Source organism: Salmo trutta, chromosome 10, assembly GCF_901001165.1.
Source record: "Salmo trutta chromosome 10, fSalTru1.1, whole genome shotgun sequence".
NCBI lineage: Eukaryota > Metazoa > Chordata > Actinopteri > Salmoniformes > Salmonidae > Salmo > Salmo trutta.
In genome coordinates this window covers 35,157,196-35,175,829 of record NC_042966.1, presented here as the reverse complement: position 1 = coordinate 35,175,829, position 18,634 = coordinate 35,157,196, and the positions used below count along the sequence as shown (strand labels likewise).

The 18,634-nt window shown below is 45.3% G+C and overlaps 2 protein-coding genes across 2 annotated transcripts; both read right to left on the bottom strand.

The window, feature by feature from the left end:
* Positions 1-2,635: 2,635 nt before the first annotated feature.
* Positions 2,636-5,488, bottom strand: LOC115201625 (mitochondrial pyruvate carrier 1). Its single transcript, XM_029765410.1, has 5 exons — positions 5,294-5,488; positions 4,816-4,819; positions 4,500-4,596; positions 3,640-3,772; positions 2,636-3,145 (listed from the first exon to the last, which is right to left on the bottom strand). Exons 1-5 carry the CDS (start codon positions 5,362-5,364, stop codon positions 3,124-3,126), a joined length of 327 nt encoding a protein of 108 aa, XP_029621270.1. The 5' UTR covers positions 5,365-5,488; the 3' UTR covers positions 2,636-3,123.
* A 3,980-nt stretch (positions 5,489-9,468) lies between these two features.
* LOC115200883 (uncharacterized) lies at positions 9,469-14,528 on the bottom strand. Its single transcript, XM_029763999.1, is given in 3 exon segments — positions 9,469-11,009; positions 11,012-13,599; positions 14,201-14,528. Coding segments are annotated over 3 exon segments (4,401 nt in total). The 3' UTR covers positions 9,469-9,524.
* Between the last annotated feature and the right edge of the window lie 4,106 nt (positions 14,529-18,634).

The window sequence follows — 18,634 nt, the reverse complement described above, 5'->3', positions numbered from 1 at the left end:
CTAAAGTGGCCAAATAACTACTTAAAATGAAGCACATTAATCCGCTTCACAGCGGGTGTAGTGCCTAACTGGCATACACACGCAGCACGTGAGTTTCAAGTTTGGGGAAGATCATTTTAACCATAAAAAGGCACTTTTATAAAAAAAATAATAACATGCATAATGAAATTTGTGTTCAATTTTGAGAATGGTGTTTTCCTGCTAATGGAACATTTGTGTATATAGCCTACTGCCGAGTGCGCATTGCTGTGATTATAATGTGAAGAAATATCCTAATAGTTTATCAACATTTTAAGCTAAACGTTCTGATCTGTTGTGTCATGCTCATTGCTTAAAACAGGTTTTTTGATGCTGGTGGTTGTATTAATTTGGGATCTATCGCATCCCACAACTGTTCCGGACTATGTTTGGAATGTTTATTTCTCGCACAGAATAGAATTGGTTAACTTTTGTACTATGGGGTATAGTAGATTGACATAGGCTAGTGCTTTTACTGTTCGTTAGGCCTACTTATCTTGTTGGCTGACGAAAAATAAATGTGGACAGTTCTTCCAATTGCTTCAATATGTGCCTCGGAATTGGATAAGGACACTCGTAGTTGCGTCCCCGATGTGTCGGTCTTCACTTGTGGCCAGTGAGAAAGACCTGATCACGTGACAGAGAGACATGTGAGTGGGAGGTGCTTCTGCATGCAGTGGGGAGAAGGGAATTATAATTATTATATTCAGCCCAAGGGCACAATGGCCACTGTCCGCAAAAGGCATTGATTTTTTTAGGGGAATTATGGCCACACAAAAGGGATGCTGCCAGGAAATTCTAGGCATTATCAAGTGCTTGTCAAACTGTGAATGAGAGACTGATGAAGTGTGTACAGCCTGCACAAAAAACAAAGCAGAGCTCATGCCTTTCATGTGACTTTTTTCAAATCATCATTTGAGTCGCTTGGAGAAAATCATTTGGAGAAAATATCCTTCTATTTTATTCAGCTATGTTCAATTATATTCTTCATACTATAAAATTAAGCCATGGAATTCTAAGCATTGTCTGCTAAATGAACTAGTGTTGCCCCTGAGCCATATGGCGAAAGCCAGATCAGGGCCTAACATAAGGACAACGCAGAGGAGGCTGTTCTGTTCTTCTGAAATATACTTTTTCTTCATATAATGTTTCTTTAGACCTGTCTAAAATAAATCATGGATTTATTAGACTTTTTAAAATGTAGATGTCCCAAAGGTCTGCATCAGTGGCTTGTAGGCTATGCGTGGAAGCCAGGAGATGCTAAATGTGTTTATGATAATTAAAGGTCAATTACTATTAGACCGGCAGATATTTCCTTGACAATCACCGGCTGACAAAATTCCATGATCACCGTAGCCCTAGTGGTGATAAGCAGATATGTCTAGCTTCACCTCAAGTGTCATTACAGAAATTAACAAGACATTTAAGATAAAATCCATGATCAGAGAAGATACTGTACCATTTCAAAGATATTTCAGTACATGTAACTAAAGCAGCGTCTTCACTGTTGCCTTTCATCAAGGTCATTCACAATGCAGCCTTCCTGGAAGAGTTGATAATAATAATACCTTTATTTTACACTGAACAAAAATATAAAGGCAACATGCAAAAAATGTAAATATTGTACTGAGTTGCAGTTCATATGAAGAAATCAGTCAATTGAAACAAATTAATTAGCCCCTAATCTATGGATTTCACATGACTGGGAATACAGATATGTATCTATTTGTCACAGATACCTTTAAAATGGATCAGAAAACCAGTCAGCATCTGGGCAGACCACCATTTGCCTCATGCAGCGCGACACATCTCATTCGCCAAGAGTTGATCAGGCTGTTGACTGTGGCCAGTGGAATGTTGTCCCACTCTTCAATGGCTGTGCGAAGTTGCTGGATATTGGCGGGAACTGGAACACACTGTCGTACATGTGGATCCAGAACATCCCAAACATGCTCAATGGGTAACATGTCTAGTGAGTATGCAGGCCATGGAAGAATTGGGACATTTTCATCTTCCAGGAATTGTGTACAGATCCTTAGGTTAACGTCAACAAACCGCTCACCTACATGACGCCATACACGTGGTCTGCGGTTGTGAGGCTGGTTGGATGCCAAATTCTCTAAAACGACATTGGATGCGGCTTATGGTAGAGAAATGAACATTCAGTTCTCTGGCAACAGCTCTAGTGGACATTTCTGCAGTCAGCATGCCAATTGCACGCTCCCTCAAAACTTGAAACATCTGTGGCATTTTGTTGTGACAAAATTGCACATTTTAGATTGGCCTTTTATTGTCTCCAGCACAAGGTGCACATGTGTAATGATCATGCTGTTTAATCAGCTTCTTGATATGACACATCTGTCAGGTGGATGGATTATCTCATTCAACTCATTCATGGCTTGATGATTAGAAGTTAAATCAGGTCTGCTTGTCCAGGTTAACAATACAAGTGTACTTTCCGTTAAAAGTAACATCTTAAAAGTCGCTTTAAAAATTTGTTTAACTAAACAAATGTATGGATCGGGCAGTTCTTGGGCGAAGGTCTTCCACGGCGAAGGTCTTCCACAGCTTTAGTTATCAGTCATTATGAAGGTAAAAGCTCATCAGACATATTATGGTCAGTGTAAGAGGAAGTTTAATTCATGGTACATAGATAAGGGTTTATTCATTATATTCAGGAATAATGAGTCCATGGCAACACACCAGAGTACAACTTTTATTGCCTGTACATTTTGATAAAGATTGTGTTATTGGTATTGCTAACACATTTATTAAAATAAGGACATAAACAGTAAATATTTGTGTTATAGACCATCTCTTTAAAAGAATCTCATCTGTAACAGGGCCTCACTAGATTCCATTCCATTTAATTAGTTTGTGCGTAAAAAACATTATGCAAAACAAATCTATTAATTGACCTTATATACCGGTAGAAACAGGCATGGTGATCGTCAACAGCAGTTTAATCTAAATTATTTTCTTTTTAAGTTAAGAGTTTTACATAGGTATGCAATGAGATAAACATGGTCATACACCCGAAAACCAGAGGGTCAAACTATGCCGATTTCCTAATGAAACTACTATATATTCTGCATTTGTCCATCACTAAGAAGACTTCTTCTCCATGCTGGAAAGAAGGAAAAAATTCCATCAGAATTACTGGAGACACATTCTGTAGAACAGCATTAAGTCTAAATGACCTATGAAATTATAACCAGTGACAATGTTTCATGATCTATGTGTAAACAGTGTGAGAGATTGAAGTTAAGATGTTATCGTGGATATGGATAAAACAAATGATGTTATGAAGTACTGTGCTTCCATGTTATACATTTCAGTTGATTTGATGGCAACTTTCAACATATTCTTATATGGAAAAATCCTAAAAGATATTTGGGCTTCAAGGATGTGGCTTCATTGAAATATCAGTCTATTATACCCTAAGAAAGAACCCCAAAGAATTTGTTACTAACAGGAGACACCACCTGAGCAGTGAACAAATCACATTTGTTTTGAGGTTGTTCTTGCTTGGTGCTTTGTAACCAGAGTGGAATGCGGGTACAAACCCAAAAAAGTTTTGCATTGAAATAAGCAAATCAGTACAGTAAATTGTGAGCTTACTTGTATTTGATAAGTCGTGATCCTTGAATGAGCTGGGCGGTCTCATTGGTTAGATGGCAACCAAAGAGGAGCCAATTCCTTGGCTGAACTTTGTATGCAAACCTCATAAACAGGAGGGAGTAGCAGGTCAAAGCTGCGGGGGGGAAAAGAACACACAAAAACACTCAATAAATAAGGAATTAACAGCCACTTGACACTTACATATCTTTCTTTAGGACAACCTTATCAGAAAACACAACATTTTCTTGCCTCGTGTCAGACTGCAGGAAAGGAATATGAGGTTCAACGAAGAATGTTAAACTATTGGAATTCTACTTTGTCAAAGCATGAAGGGCCATTCTGACTCAAAAAGCACAAGAAAGAGGATTGATCAATATTGTACCTAACATCTGATTTGGACCATCATTCTTCCTAACAACGAGTAAGACATGAGGAATCCAATAAAATGATCAAAAGCAACCCTAACCAAGTCATTGGATTCCCTGTCTTACTTAATGGTAGGAAGAACTTTGGTCTAAATAACATGTTGGGTTCTATATTTACTACATTTTATGTGAATCCCATAAATAAAAAAAGGGTCAATTTGGGTGCAAACCAATACGTTTCATTTGTTCAGAGATCAAATTACATTTTAACAAAATAATGATGCAGGTATGCTAATCTTATCCGTTTCTAACTACATAAATGATTTCAGAACAATCTGTGATAAGTGGGTGTCATGGCTTGCTAAAATGAAATAGAATGACTCTGGAGTTATTCAACAAGAGTGACTATCAATCCCTGGCAGAAACGTGTCCCTAATGTTAGGCTATGGCTAAACATCAGCCATTGTTTAGCTATGTTTCAGTATCATGTCTCACCAAAGGTCATTCTGCCACTGATAATCTCGGGGCTTTTCTTCATGTCACTGATGGCTGCAATGGGCAGACCCCAGTTGGCCACAGGTCCCCAGAAGTGCTGCAATAGAAGTACACAACTACATTTTAAGGAACAAGGAATATAAAGAGCAACGAGGTTACTGTAAGGGTCAAATGTTTTCAAGCTGCTATAGCAATTAAACAGTCTCGACAACTACCTAAGAGACGAGTATATCTGCAATGGTAAATGGTGCCAAAATATTCTGATTTTAGTAGACAAAAACTAAACTAGCCTGCACAATGAACAGAGAGTACTTACTGTGCTTATTTGGAAAGTTCCCACGAGGACACCAAGATGACAGACATAACACAAAATGAGTTTTGGTTAGAGGGATATGCATATACCTTATGAAAAACAACCAACACCTCACATCCTGCCTGGGCTAACTAATAATACTCATAGGTCTCACATCACCGGTAACACATTAACACACACAGCAGTAGGCTAGTTTGACAGCTAACAGTTAGTTAGCTTCGGCGATAGCAACAACATTCAAGCCAAACGTCCTTCAAGCCGGACACGTCGTTAGAAACATTTGCACAAACAAACGTTAACTGTAGTAACGTTACACTAGCTGCAGATGTGCACACGAATTTACAACTAGCTAGCTCGCTTTGTTTGATCATTAATTTAGCTAACGTTAGCTGTCTACTGTTAGCAAGCGTGCTTGCTAGTCGCTACAGTAAAATTAATCTCGTTAGCTAGCTATCTTCCAGATCTTCCAAATGTGTTTTACCTCATCAAATAGTCTCTGAACTCCTTGCTTTTAAGGTGGTCAACAGCTTTACGTGCCAAAGTACCTGCCATGACTTCGGATTGTGATGATTCGCAGAGGAAATTCTAACTATGGGAATGTATAAACTGGGTAAATGCAGTTAAGCGTAGAGGACACCAGTGGTCACAGAGCTTCACCAAAACAGTATCTTTACGACACAATCGCAATTACTCAGTTAGGACGCTTCTAATTGGTGTTGCTATGCAATCTCACGATATCCGGCCTCATAGTGATGACCCGCCCCTACTTTCTGAGATTGTGCCACTGATCCAGAATCAGCAACTCGGCTCTATTGCTAGGTACTACACATAATGCTCAAGAATAGCTGCTGAACTGGTTACACAACAATTCTCCGAAGGAGGTGACCCTGTATTCATCACTTATTGGCTCAAACACATACCACCTTTAAAACATTTTCAACCGGGACACAATAATGTAATAAACTGACCAAAAGGTCACAATGTCATTGGATTTAGGTTTAAAGTTGGTTGAAAAAAAAGACAAAATCCCCGTACGGTTTCAAATCCAATCAGTTTCCCAAGTTGAATCAATGTTTTATTTATTTTTTATTTAACCTTTATATAACTAGTTTTAAGGCTAGGCACCACAAGCTAATAGGGATTTCTTTCTTTCTTTACTCTCATCAGACTGAAACTTTACCAGTTGAAAGTATACATAAATAAAATATATTATTGTATTACAAGTTTTATTTATTTTAAAATTAAAATATGCAAATGAGGCAAACCGTCCTTAAATGTGCGCTAATTTGCATATTACGAGAATCTGTTTTTCAACACATTGCTTCAAGGCAGAATGTTTTTTTTATTGCGATAAGACACTGGTCAACTTTTACAGATCAGTTTAGCTAAATATTGTCATTTCATGGAATTATTTTAAAAAACACTATTCACATGTATTACGGATGCATATTTTGCAAATATTTACACATACAATGACACTTAAAATCAAAACAACACAAGATATAAAAGAAAAGCCTCTGTAAAAGTCTGACTATAAGACCTAAGAACCTGTGTGTGGAATAAAGGGAATGTATGTCCTTTGAAGACAGAAAAATGAATTGGAGCACAGGGAACATGTCATTTTGAGAAAATGGGCGATAAAGATAGGCTAATGCAATTAAAATGTACTTTCCATAAATATGACCATTTATGTCACATTAATTAAACTCTTATTCATATATCACTTCTAAACTGACAAATAAACATCAAATATACCTTTTACAAATACATTAGCACGTTTAATACATTTGGTTCAAGCAATAGAGCATATGCTTTGAATGTTGGGCAAATATGCCATTTTGGACAAATTCTCATATCACTTTGCTCAATTTGTCACATGCAAGGCTTTTGTACGGCAGTTGAAATGTGCAGAACATGAACCAGCTATGCCTGCCCCATATGTAAGGCCCTCTGAGTTGTTGCTGGTGACGATTTACTTTCTTATCTGTGTCATGGGACCTGCGGCTACGCTTGGCACAACTCCTCTCTGATTGCTCCAGTGTCACCAAGGTGCTGTCAATCCACAATTTGTTCATCACAATTGTTATAGCAGTGGCTCCATCATTGAACGTGGCTACTGCCATACTGGCTGCTCCGTCAATGCGGCTTTTGCCCACGAAGACAGTTTTGGGGCATCGCGACCATATTACAGAGTTCTGACATTCATTTGCATTCTAGGTTCCTCCGTTCTACATTCTTTTGAGGACGTTATCATTTGACATTCTATGATATACAGCTACCATTTTCTGTGCAACCTCTATTAAAAAATGTACGGCCTCCAAGGTTTTTGTGACAGGGTGGATCTTTACCATTTTCTATGGGTCGCTGGTACCAGCACCAATGCACACACCTATCCCATAGTTGGAAGTGAATCCTCTCTTGTGCCATCGAAGGATACATTAATGTCTATGATGACATCCTCATCCTCCTTCAGCAGCTCATAGATCACTGCACCTGTACATTGCCCATCTATAATTTAGCCCAAACAACTACCTCTTCCACTACTGTGTTTATTTATTTTGCTCCTTTGCACCCCATTATTTCTATTTTACACTTTCTTCTACTACAAATCTACCATTCCAGTGTTTTACTTGCTATATTGTATTTACTTTGCCACCATGGCCTTTTTGCCTTTACCTCCCTTATCTCACCTCATTTGCTCACATTGTATATAGACTTATTTTTCTGTTGTATTATTGACTATGTTTGTTTTACTCCATGTGTAACTCTGTGTTGTATGTTGTCGAACTGCTTTGCTTTATCTTGGCAAGGTCGCAATTGTAAATGAGGACTTGTTCTCAACTTGCCTACCTGGTTAAATAAAGGTGAAATAAAAAAATAAAAATCTCTGCTATGTCTGGTTCTATATCTGTATCCTCATCCCTCTTCAGCATCTCTGCTATGTCTGGCTCTATATCTGTATCCTCATCCCTCTTCAGCATCTCTGCTATGTCTGGGTCTATATCTGTATCCTCATCCTTCTTCAACATCTCTGCTATGTCTGGGTCTATATCTGTATCCTCATCCCTCTTCAGCATCTCTGCTATGTCTGGCTCTATATCTGTATCCTCATCCCTCTTCAGCATCTCTGCTATGTCTGGCTCTATATCTGTATCCTCATCCTCCTTCAACATCTCTGCTATGTCTGGGTCTATATCTGTATCCTCATCCTTCTTCAGCATCTCTGCTATGTCTGGCTCTATATCTGTATCCTCATCCTCCTTCAGCATCTCTGCTATGTCTGGTTCTATATCTGTATCCTCATCCCTCTTCAGCATCTCTGCTATGTCTGGCTCTATATCTGTATCCTCATCCTCCTTCAACATCTCTGCTATGTCTGGCTCTATATCTGTATCCTCATCCTCCTTCAGCATCTCTGCTATGTCTGGCTCTATATCTGTATCCTCATCCTCCTTCAGCATCTCTGCTATGTCTGGCTCTATATCTGTATCCTCATCCTCCTTCAGCATCTCTGCTATGTCTGGCTCTATATCTGTATCCTCATCCTCCTTCAGCATCTCTGCTATGTCTGGCTCTATATCTGTATCCTCATCCACCTTCAACATCTCTGCTATGTCTGGCTCTATATATGTATCCTCATCCTCCTTCAGCATCTCTGCTATGTCTAGTTCTATATCTGTATCCTCATCCTCCTTCAGCATCTCTGCTATGTCTGGCTCTATATCTGCCTATGATGTTCTAATTATCTTTGCAGCACTATCCATTGACTGTAGCCTTTTCTGCATCTCTGAAACTAAAGTGGGGGGAAAAAGTACTTATGTCTGTCGACATTACAGACATAACTGCAGGACGAAATATTAGCATATCAGCATGCATTTACTTTACGTAAAGCTAATTTCTCACTAATTACATTAGGCTACAGCCCTATGACAATGTAGGCCTATGTGACAGGAAAACATAACTATACAATGAGACTGTCACTCTGTTTTATTAACTTTGAATACATTTGCTGGAGCAAGGAAATAAATATTATTTATACACAGCAAGTCCCCTGGCAATAATGGGCTACTCTCCCTTTGTATTTACCTGTCATTCTACTATCATGTCTCTGATATGAGCTGAGACACAAGGAAGGAATCGCTAGGACTTTGCTTATTTCTTTAGAGCTGTATAACCAAGTCCAAATTCGTGGGCTAGAAGAACCATCCTCACATTTATATCAAATGCCACATCTCCCCTGGAGCACTTCTGCAGCCGGGAGGAAGTGTAAACACTCCTAAATGCATCACGATCACCTTCAGTCTGCACATTCTATTGTAATGACCTGACTAGATCATGAAGGAACAATTGTCCAGACAGAGGATGGAGTTAACGAATGGACGGTTTATTAACACAGGCTACTGTTTGGCCGTAGCCCACGCCAAATAAATGAAAGGTACCCTACAAACGAACCGTGACCTTCTCTTGTGAAGCCCAGACGTAAGAGAGAGAACAATGGCTAAACCCGGTCTTAACTTCCAATGCTCCATCCCCCTGCCCAACCCCCCTTCACGCCACTCCGCCAACCACCAGGCTGCCCGGTATCAGAACATTCCAGGCATTCCCGTGATTGGCAGATAGCAAGTTGATTGGCATGACCCCGCGAACACTGGTAAGTACGACACAACCCACTAATAGCCTAACACATAACCCACAACTGTCTGTGCGGGTCGCTACACAGCCCCCCCACCACAAAGTCCCTCGTCCCCGAGGGAACAAACAAAGTCTCTGAAGTGACCCGGAGGTCTCCTTTGCCTGCGTGGCCGTGATGGTCGCAGAGTGTCCAGATGTGAAACAGGGGGCTCCACCCGTGGCAGGGGGCTGCCCCTCTGGGACCCAGGGGATGAAGGAAGGGATATGGGAGACAAGGAAGCGGGAACGGGGAATACAGTCCGTGGCTCCGGGGAACCACGCGGTGACACAGGGAGGGAGACAGGGAGAGTGGGCCGTCTGGAGCCTTGTCGACGGCACCTGGGGGTGGGTGCCTGGAGAATGGCCTTGCCAGAGAGGGGAATTGTGGGGGTCCCTGGGGTTTGGGGAGAAGCGGCCCCTCTGTATGGGGCTAGCCTGTCCCGGTGCAGTGCCACCTTTCTCCCCCTGGAAGGAAGCTGCACCCGGTACACAACCTCCCCTACCCTCTCCAGGACGCTGCAGGGCCCCACCCAGTGACTGTTCAACTTGGGGCATCTGCCTTTTTTCCTTAGGGGGCTGTAGACCCAGACCAGCTCCCCAGCCACAAAGTGCCTTCCTCGGGTGTGCACGTCATAGTTCCTCTTCTGCCTCACACCTGCATTCACCAGCTGCTCTCTGGCGAAGGTGTGGGCTGTCTCCAGGCGGTCCTGGAGTCTCCGGGCATACTCCGGCCCCGGGGGAACATGAGGGCTATCCAGGGGACGACCAAACGCCATCTCCGCAGGGGTGCGGATCTCTCTCCCCAGCATGAGGAGGGCAGGCGTGCAGGAGGTGGAGTCTTGGACAGCGGAACGGCATGCCATGAGGACCATAGGCAGGTGCTTGTCCCAGTCACGCTGGTGTTTGGCAGAGACGATGGCCAGCTGCTGTCCAAGCGTTTTGTTGAAGCGCTCCACAAGGCCATCACTTTGAGGATGGAGAGGAGTAGTGCGGGTCTTGTGCATACCCAGCCTCTCGCACATGGTGGCGAACACACGGGACTCAAAGTTTCTGCCTTGGTCGCTGTGGATGGACTCCGCAGCTCCAAACCTGCTGAACATCCCCGCTGTCAGGGCGTCGACGATGGTCTCTGCCTCCTGGTCAGGCAGAGCATAGGCCTCAGGCCATTTTGTGAAATAGTCCATAGCCGTGAGCACCCAGCGGTTTCCACTGTCTGTGGTGGGGAACGGCCCAACTACATCCACTCCCACCCTCTCCATGGGAGCCCCCACTGGGAACTGTTGGAGCTGAGCATGAGAGCGGCCTGGGGGGCCCTTTCTCGCTGTGCAGTTGTCACAGCGGCGGCAAAAGTCCTCCACATCCCTCTTGTGCTGCCCCCAGTAAAAGCCCTGACGGAGGCGGCGGAGTGTTTTTGTGACCCCAAAGTGTCCAGTCCCCACCCCCCATGAGTACTCTGGAGCACAGCCTCCCGCAATGCTTTTGGGACCACCACCTGCCACCTCTCCTCTCCCGTAGCTGACTCCTTCCATGCCCGCTGTAGCACGCCATCAGCCAGCCGCAGTCTCTCAAACTTTGACCACAACCTTTTGGTCGCGAGTGAGAGCGCTGTCACCTCTTCCCATGGTGGCCTCACCTGTGCCTCTACCCACTGTAGCACTGGCTGTAGGTCTGTGTCCCGTCCCTGCTGCTGCCCCCATTCAGCCACGTCGACAGTCTGCAGCTCACAGCAGACAGGGCCGCTCACCCGACACACTGTGGCACAGACCCCCTCCTCTGCACTCAGCGCTCTCTCCCGTCCCTCTCTCCGTTCACAGTGGCGGCAGCCATCTGCAGTACAGGGCCGACGGGACATGGCGTCGGCGTTGGAGTGGCGTGCCCCTGCCCTGTGCACCACTGTGAAGTCATACGGCTGAAGCTCCTCCAACCAGCGTGCCACCTGCCCCTCTGGTTCTCTGAACGACATGAGCCACTGGAGAGCAGAGTGGTCAGTCCTCACAGTAAATGGCAGGCCACCCAGGTAGTACTTGAAGTGTTTGATGGAAGCCACAACAGCCAAGAGCTCCCGCCGGGTGACACAGTAGCGGCGCTCATGTTTGTTAAATGTTCTGCTGAAGTACGCCACCACTCTCTCCCCCTCTGGCCCCACCTGGGCCAGCACCCCACCCATGCCCACATTGCTCGCGTCTGTGTCCAGGATAAAGGGCAAGGTGAGGTCAGGGGGGGCGAGCACAGGGGCCTCGATCAGTGCACATTTGAGGGTGTTGAAGGCCTCCTCACACTCCCCTGTCCAAGTGAAGGCCTTGTCCTTCGGCAGCAGGCGGTTCAGGGGAGCAGCGACGCTTGAGAAGCCCCGTACAAACCTCCTGTAGTACGAGGCCAGGCCCAGGAAGCTCTTCAGCTGACGCTGGTCGGTGGGGGTGGGCCAGTCCCGGACAGCCCCCACCTTGTCCTCCATGGTGCTGATCCCCTTCTTCCCCACTCGGTGGCCCAGGAAGGACACCTCTCTCCTCATGAAGTGGCACTTCTCGGGGTGGAGCTTCAGACCTGCGGCAGCCACCCGCTCCAGCACACTCCGTAGCGCCACCAGAGCTGACTGGAAGGAGCTGCCATGGGCCAGGATGTCATCGAGGTATACCAGACACTGCTGTCGGGGGATGCCATCCAGCACCCTGTCCATCAAACGCTCAAAAGTAGCTGGAGCGTTGCACAGGCCGAAGCACAGGACCTTGAACTGCCAGTGTCCTCTGTTAGTGGAGAACGCAGTTTTGGCTCTGGCCTCTGGGGAGAGGGGCACCTGCCAGTAGCCACTGCGGAGGTCTAGTGAGGAGAACCAGGAGGACCCCCTAACCAGGTCCAGCGACTCATCGATACGTGGTATGGGGTATGAGTCCTTCCTGGTTACCTCATTCAGCCGCCTGTAGTCCGCACAGAACCTCAGCTTGCCCCCCTTCTTAGGAACCATGACAACCGGCGCCGCCCAGGGGCTGTCTGAGGGCTCGATGAAGTCTGCCCGCTGCATCTCCAACACAGCCTTGTCTGCCGCCTCCTGGCGTGCCAGCGGGATACGGCGGGGACGCATCTTGATGGGTCGAGCATCACCTGTGTCGATCTCATGCTGCACCAGATGAGTCTGACCCACCTCTCCCTCACTCAGCGCAAAGCTGTCTCTGAATTCAAACAGCAACTGCCACAACCGTTCCTGCTGCTCAGGGTCAAGACCAACACAGTTCCTCCCCCATATCTCCCTCACTGCAGACAGTGTCCTTTCCTCTCCCATCTGGGGTAGCTGGACTGGGGGGGTGCGGCCCGGGCTCACGGAGGGCTGTGTCGTGGGGGTAGCTGGGGGAATGTAACACACAGCCGTAGGTGACAGGGGGACTGGAGAAAAGTCACACACAGATGTGGGGGAGGGGGGGCAGCCATGAGTCTCTGCTGCTTTAACTGTTGGAGTAAAGGGTTTGTTGGGTTGAGTGTATGTGATATTAGGGGGGGCCATGGTGACTGCAGGCCCTCCCTGGAAGCTCAGTGTGCCCCCATTTAGGTCTAACTGGCAGCCTGTGCTCCTAAGAAAGTCCAACCCCAGGATACAAGGGTCCTGCACAGCCGCCACCCACACGGGATGACGCACAGTCCTGCCCCCTACTGTCAGAGTCATTATTCCCTTCCCTTTCATGGGTGCCAGCTCACCTGTGACTGTGCGGAGCTGCACAGTTGTGGGCTCACACTGAATCCAACCTGGTACAATATCTGGCCTCACCAGGGTTACTGTGGACCCAGTGTCCACCAGGGCAGAGCAGGGCACCCCCTCCACAGTGACAGGGACATGACAAAAGTCCCCAACACAGGTCCGGCCCACCACGACAACAGGCTCCGTCCGCTTGCCCACGTCTGCTTCTGGGGGAAGTGGAGCCTTGCTTCCCCGTCTGGGCCGGTGGGCTCCTCCTGAAGAAGATGGTGGTGGTTGGGATAGAAAGCCAGGGGTCCGCACTACCCGGTCAATGCGGACCCCGAGCCGTTTCCCTGAGCTCCGGGGAACTTGGGGCAATCTCGGCGCAGATGGCCTGTCTGGCCACAACCCCAGCAGACCCGGGGACCACGGCGTGTGTTTCGTTCCACCTGTAGCGACACAGCACGAATGAGTTCTGTCATATCAGCCACGCATGCAGGCTTTTCCGGCTCTGGGCTGCTCTGCCCCCCAGCTCTCCCAGAGGGTCTGCCTCCCTGCGCCCCCACTAAAGACCCAGTTGAAGCCCCAGCCCACACCAGCTCCCTCTCCAAAGCCATCTCCAAGGCTATCTGCAATGACTCAGGATGAGCCAGCTGGGTCTGTATGCGCAGCTCCGTAGGAGAAAGCGCCTGTATGAACTGGTCCCGTGCTAGCTCGCTCTGCACGTAGGGGGCATGTGAGCATATGCCCGCCGAGAGAGGCTCTCAATGTCATTAGCTAGCACCCGTAGAGGCTCTCCAGGCTGCCTGCGTCTATTACTCAGTTCGGAGCGCAGCAGCCCGGGCTGTACACACTGTCCATAGCGCCTCCTCAGTGCTCCCACTAAGGCACCATAATCGCGTCTGTCCTCGGGGCTAATCAATAACAAACAGGCCAGAGCATCATCCGTCAGGCATAAAGCCAACTGCAGTGCCCTATCTTCATTCGACCACCCCCTAAAATGAGCTAACAGTTCAAACTGAGCATGAAAAGCTTCCCAATCCGCCTTACCGGAATACTTTGGGGTCCTAACGGATACGGACGCAGCCGGGGGCTGGGCGCCGCCATGTTTGTTTACATCCTGAGCTCCAGATTCCTCGTCCCGCCGCGTCGACGTCACCCCTTCGGTCCGCCCACCAGAATCCGCGCGAAACACGTTAGACGAAGCACTCATGCCCGCTTCAGCCGCCATCACTCTAACGTCCTCCCTCAAGCGGCCTCTGGGATCCGACGCCCTGGCGATCTCCTCAGCCAGATCCTCCGACGTCCATGCACACGCACCTCCTTGGCCATAACCGTCCCCTACCTCCACCGTCACTTTTGGATTCCCTTGAAGCATTTTCAACCCCGTTCTTCACCCACGTTAGCTAGCCACCGAAGTCAGCTAGCTGGCTAACTTCTATACACGTTTTTACTTCTGACACCAGTGTAATGACCTGACTAGATCATGAAGGAACAATTGTCCAGACAGAGGATGGAGTTAACGAATGGACGGTTTATTAACACAGGCTACTGTTTGGCCGTAGCCCACGCCAAATAAATGAAAGGTACCCTACAAACGAACCGTGACCTTCTCTTGTGAAGCCCAGACGTAAGAGAGAGAACAATGGCTAAACCCGGTCTTAACTTCCAATGCTCCATCCCCCTGCCCAACCCCCCTTCACGCCACTCCGCCAACCACCAGGCTGCCCGGTATCAGAACATTCCAGGCATTCCCGTGATTGGCAGATAGCAAGTTGATTGGCATGACCCCGCGAACACTGGTAAGTACGACACAACCCACTAATAGCCTAACACATAACCCACAACTGTCTGTGCGGGTCGCTACACTATCATGACAGAATTACATAATCACTGGTTGGTGAAGTCTATGGTGATTTTCAGTCCAGTGTTTAGACACTTAGGGCAAATCAAATCATGTACAAGTTGGTTTATTTGAGACATGTGGAATAAAAGCCACTGTTGGCCGTCTGCTGTCTGGTTGATCGCTGCTAGTTGGCATCTTCACCTCAACTAATTTGCGTCTCAAGGCGCTGTTGCGGGCTACCTCCTTTTCCTCATCTACCTGTATTGTCACTGCCTCGATCGGCGGATCAGTCACATTGTTTCTTTCATTCACTGCTTTTCTCGCATTGGCTAACTGAGATCGCCTATTTTTATTCACATACTGTAGTTATATTCTTCGAGATTTACTCATTTTGTCTCTCTTTACGTTGATTCTTCGCGGGAGATATTTTCAAACAAGGAAGAGCTGCGCGGCACGTGAGGCATTTTAACCAATCAGGTTGCCGGAAAGGGCCTTTAAATCCACTAACCAATGTCAGGAAATTACTAATCTTTCAGCACGAAGCACTACGTCTACAAATTGGCTCAGTTAGTAGAGCATGGTGTTTGCAACGCCAGGGTTGTGGGTTTGATTCCAACGGGGTGCCAGTAAGGAGAAACAAAAATTATGAAGTGTATGCATTCAATACTGTAGTCATTCTGGATAAGAGTGTCTGCTATGCTAAATGACTAAAATGTAAAGATGTTATTTACAATGATGTCATCACATTTGATGTTTTGGTTGAAACAATGTTTATTCAACCTATTTTTACCCAGTGAAAGAATGCTGCTTTGCCCTAATTAGAGATTTTAAACCTGAGCCACAAGCTGGGACATTAAATTGTCAGGGCAGGTCCTGAGAGATTTGGGCTTGTGAAGAATAAAATTACAATGACTCTACCACAGACTCGACCTCAGTTTAGAAAGTAATCTGCCCTCCACTGTCTCTCTCACTGTCCCCAAAAGGAGTCATTCAATCAGTGGTAGCCAAGAGAAGTAGCACAGCGCAAATGTTCTACCGATTTCCCCCCATTGTTCTTTTTTGTTACTGTGAAACAGGTTCAACCAGGTTTCTAGCGAAGGTAAACCAAAATTGCATTCAATTAGGCCTAGCTTGAAAATAAATCTGCATACCATTATTATTTTAAATAATATAATATACATTTAGCAGACACTTTCATCCAAAGCAATTTACAGTAGTGTATGCCTATTTTTGTATGGGTAACCCCAGGGGAAGTCACACTTGCATTGCGAATACCCTGCCACACAGGACCAGAAATTGTCCACAAACTGATAAGGGTCACTGTGTGTATGTCTGAGACTATCATCACAAAATATCAACACAAGAGTTTCTTAACCACTTGATTTATTTGTAAAGTTTTGGCATGCACTGCCAATACAAGGAAAATAGTTATGTAACCTATACAGTATGTACAGTCCTACCAGCACACGAGTTTCACAATGTTACTTTTTAGCTACTTTACAGTGGTTTTGAGACAATAGTGTGTCCTCACTTGAGGGCCTAGTGACTGAACAACACAGAACAGGAGACTCTTTGAATAAATATCTTCTCAGAAGTACCTTCAGTATGCAGATCTATACACAAGCCACAGCAGCACAAGGCGAGTCATTGATCAAGGTTATCTATTGTGTGATTCTATGATTCTAATATTGTATTTTAGTAGTTATTCAATTAAGCTTTGTGAAAGCAGAAATTGTTAAGGCTCACTGTTCATTAGGCTGTAAAGCTTTTTACATGTTGTGCTGTCAAATTTATGAAAATATTCTAGAAATTATGAAAATATTCTAAAGGTAAGTGTGTGGTATTTATCCTATGGAACCTGTTTTGTCACATTATCCCGTATTCTTAATATTATGGAGCAACTAAAGCTCCACTGTGTGCTTAAGTTGAATGATAAACCATTCCTGAATCCTGTGTACTTTCAACCTGTAATTCTATAATATGTCATTGTGTTGGTACACTGAAAACACTGTTGGGATTTCTGGTGTTTGTTTCACACAGCTTCTTTACTACTTGATTTGCACCTAAATCATAAACATAAAGGCATCCAAGGTGGCATTCTACTGTACAGTTGTAGTCGGGAGATTACATACACCTTAGGCAAATACATTTAAACTCAGTTTTTCACAATTCCTGATATTTAATCAGAGTAATAATTCCCTGTCTTAGGTCAGTTAGGATCACCACTTTATTTTAAGAATGTGAAATGTCAGAATAATAGTAGAAAGAATTATTTATTTCAGATTTTATTTCTTTCATCACATTCCCAGTGGGTCAGAAGTTTACATACACTCAATTCGTATTTGGTAGCATTGCCTTTAAATTCATTAACTTGGGTCAAACGTTTCGGGTAGCCTTCTACAAGCTTCCCACAATAAGTTAGGTGAATTTTGGCCCATTCCTCCTGACAGAGCTGGTGTAACTGAGTCAGGTTTGTAGGCCTCCTTGCTCGCACACGGTTTTTCAGTTCTGCCCATACATTTTCTACAGGATTGAGGTCAGGGCGTTGTGATGGCCACTCCAATACCTTGACTTTGTTGTCCTTAAGCCATTTTGCCACAACTGTGGAAGTATGCTTGGGGTCATTGTCCATTTGGAAGACCCATTTGCGACCAAGCTTTAACTTCCTGACTGATGTCTGGAGATGTTGCTTCAATATATCAACATAATTTTCTTTCCTCATGATGCCACCTATTTTGTGAAGTATACCAGACCCTCCCCTCCTGCAGCAAAGCACCACCACAACATGATGCTGCCACCCCCGTGCTTCATGGTTGGGATGGTGTTCTTCGGCTTGCAAGCCTCCCCCTTTTTCTCCAAACATAACGATGGTCATTATGGCCAAACAGTTCTATTTATGTTTCATCAGACCTTTTCTTCAAAAAGTACGATCTTTGTCCCCATGTGCAGTTGGAAACCGTAGTCTGGCTTTTTTATGGCGGTTTTGGAGCAGTGGTTTCTTCCTTGCTGAGCGGCCTTTCAGGTTATGTCGATATAGGACTCGTTTTACTGTGGATATAGATACTTTTGTACCTGTTTACTCCAGCATCTTCACAAGGTCCTTTGCTGTTGTTCTGGGATTGATTTGCACTTTTCACACCAAAGTATGTTCATCTCTAGGAGACAGAACGCGTCTCCTTCCTGAGCGGTATGACGGCTGCATGGTCCCATGGTGTTTATACTTGCATACTATTGTTTGTACAGATGAACGTGGTACATTCAGGTGTTTGGAAATTGCTCCCAAGGATGAACCAGACTTGTGGTCTACAATTTGTTTTCTGAGGTCTTGGCTTATTTCTTCTGATTTCCCCCATGATGTAAAACAGAGGCACTGAGTTTGAAGGTAGGCCTCGAAATACATCCACAGGTACACCTCCAATTGACTCAAATGATGTCAATTAGCTTATCAGAAGCTTCTAAAGCCATGACAGCATTATCTGTAATTTTCCAAGCTGTTTAAAGGCACAGTCAACTTAGTGTATGTAAACTTCTGACCCACTGGAATTGTGATACAGTGAATTATAAGTGAAATAATCTGTCTAAACAATTGTTGGAAAAATTTCTTGTCATGGACTTGCCAAAACTATAGTTTGTTAACA

What these genes read in the sequence shown, in the direction of transcription:
- LOC115201625 (XM_029765410.1), bottom strand. Translation starts at nt 5,364, where the DNA reads ATGGCAGGTACTTTGGCACGTAAAGCTGTTGACCACCTTAAAAGCAAG. An exon ending in CAGTGGCAGAATGACCTTTG is followed by an intron (nt 3,773 to 4,499) that starts GTGAGACATGAT and finishes TCCCCCCCGCAG; the next exon opens with CTTTGACCTGCTACTCCCTC. An exon ending in TCACGACTTATCAAATACAA is followed by an intron (nt 3,146 to 3,639) that starts GTAAGCTCACAA and finishes CCTTCTTTCCAG; the next exon opens with CATGGAGAAGAAGTCTTCTT.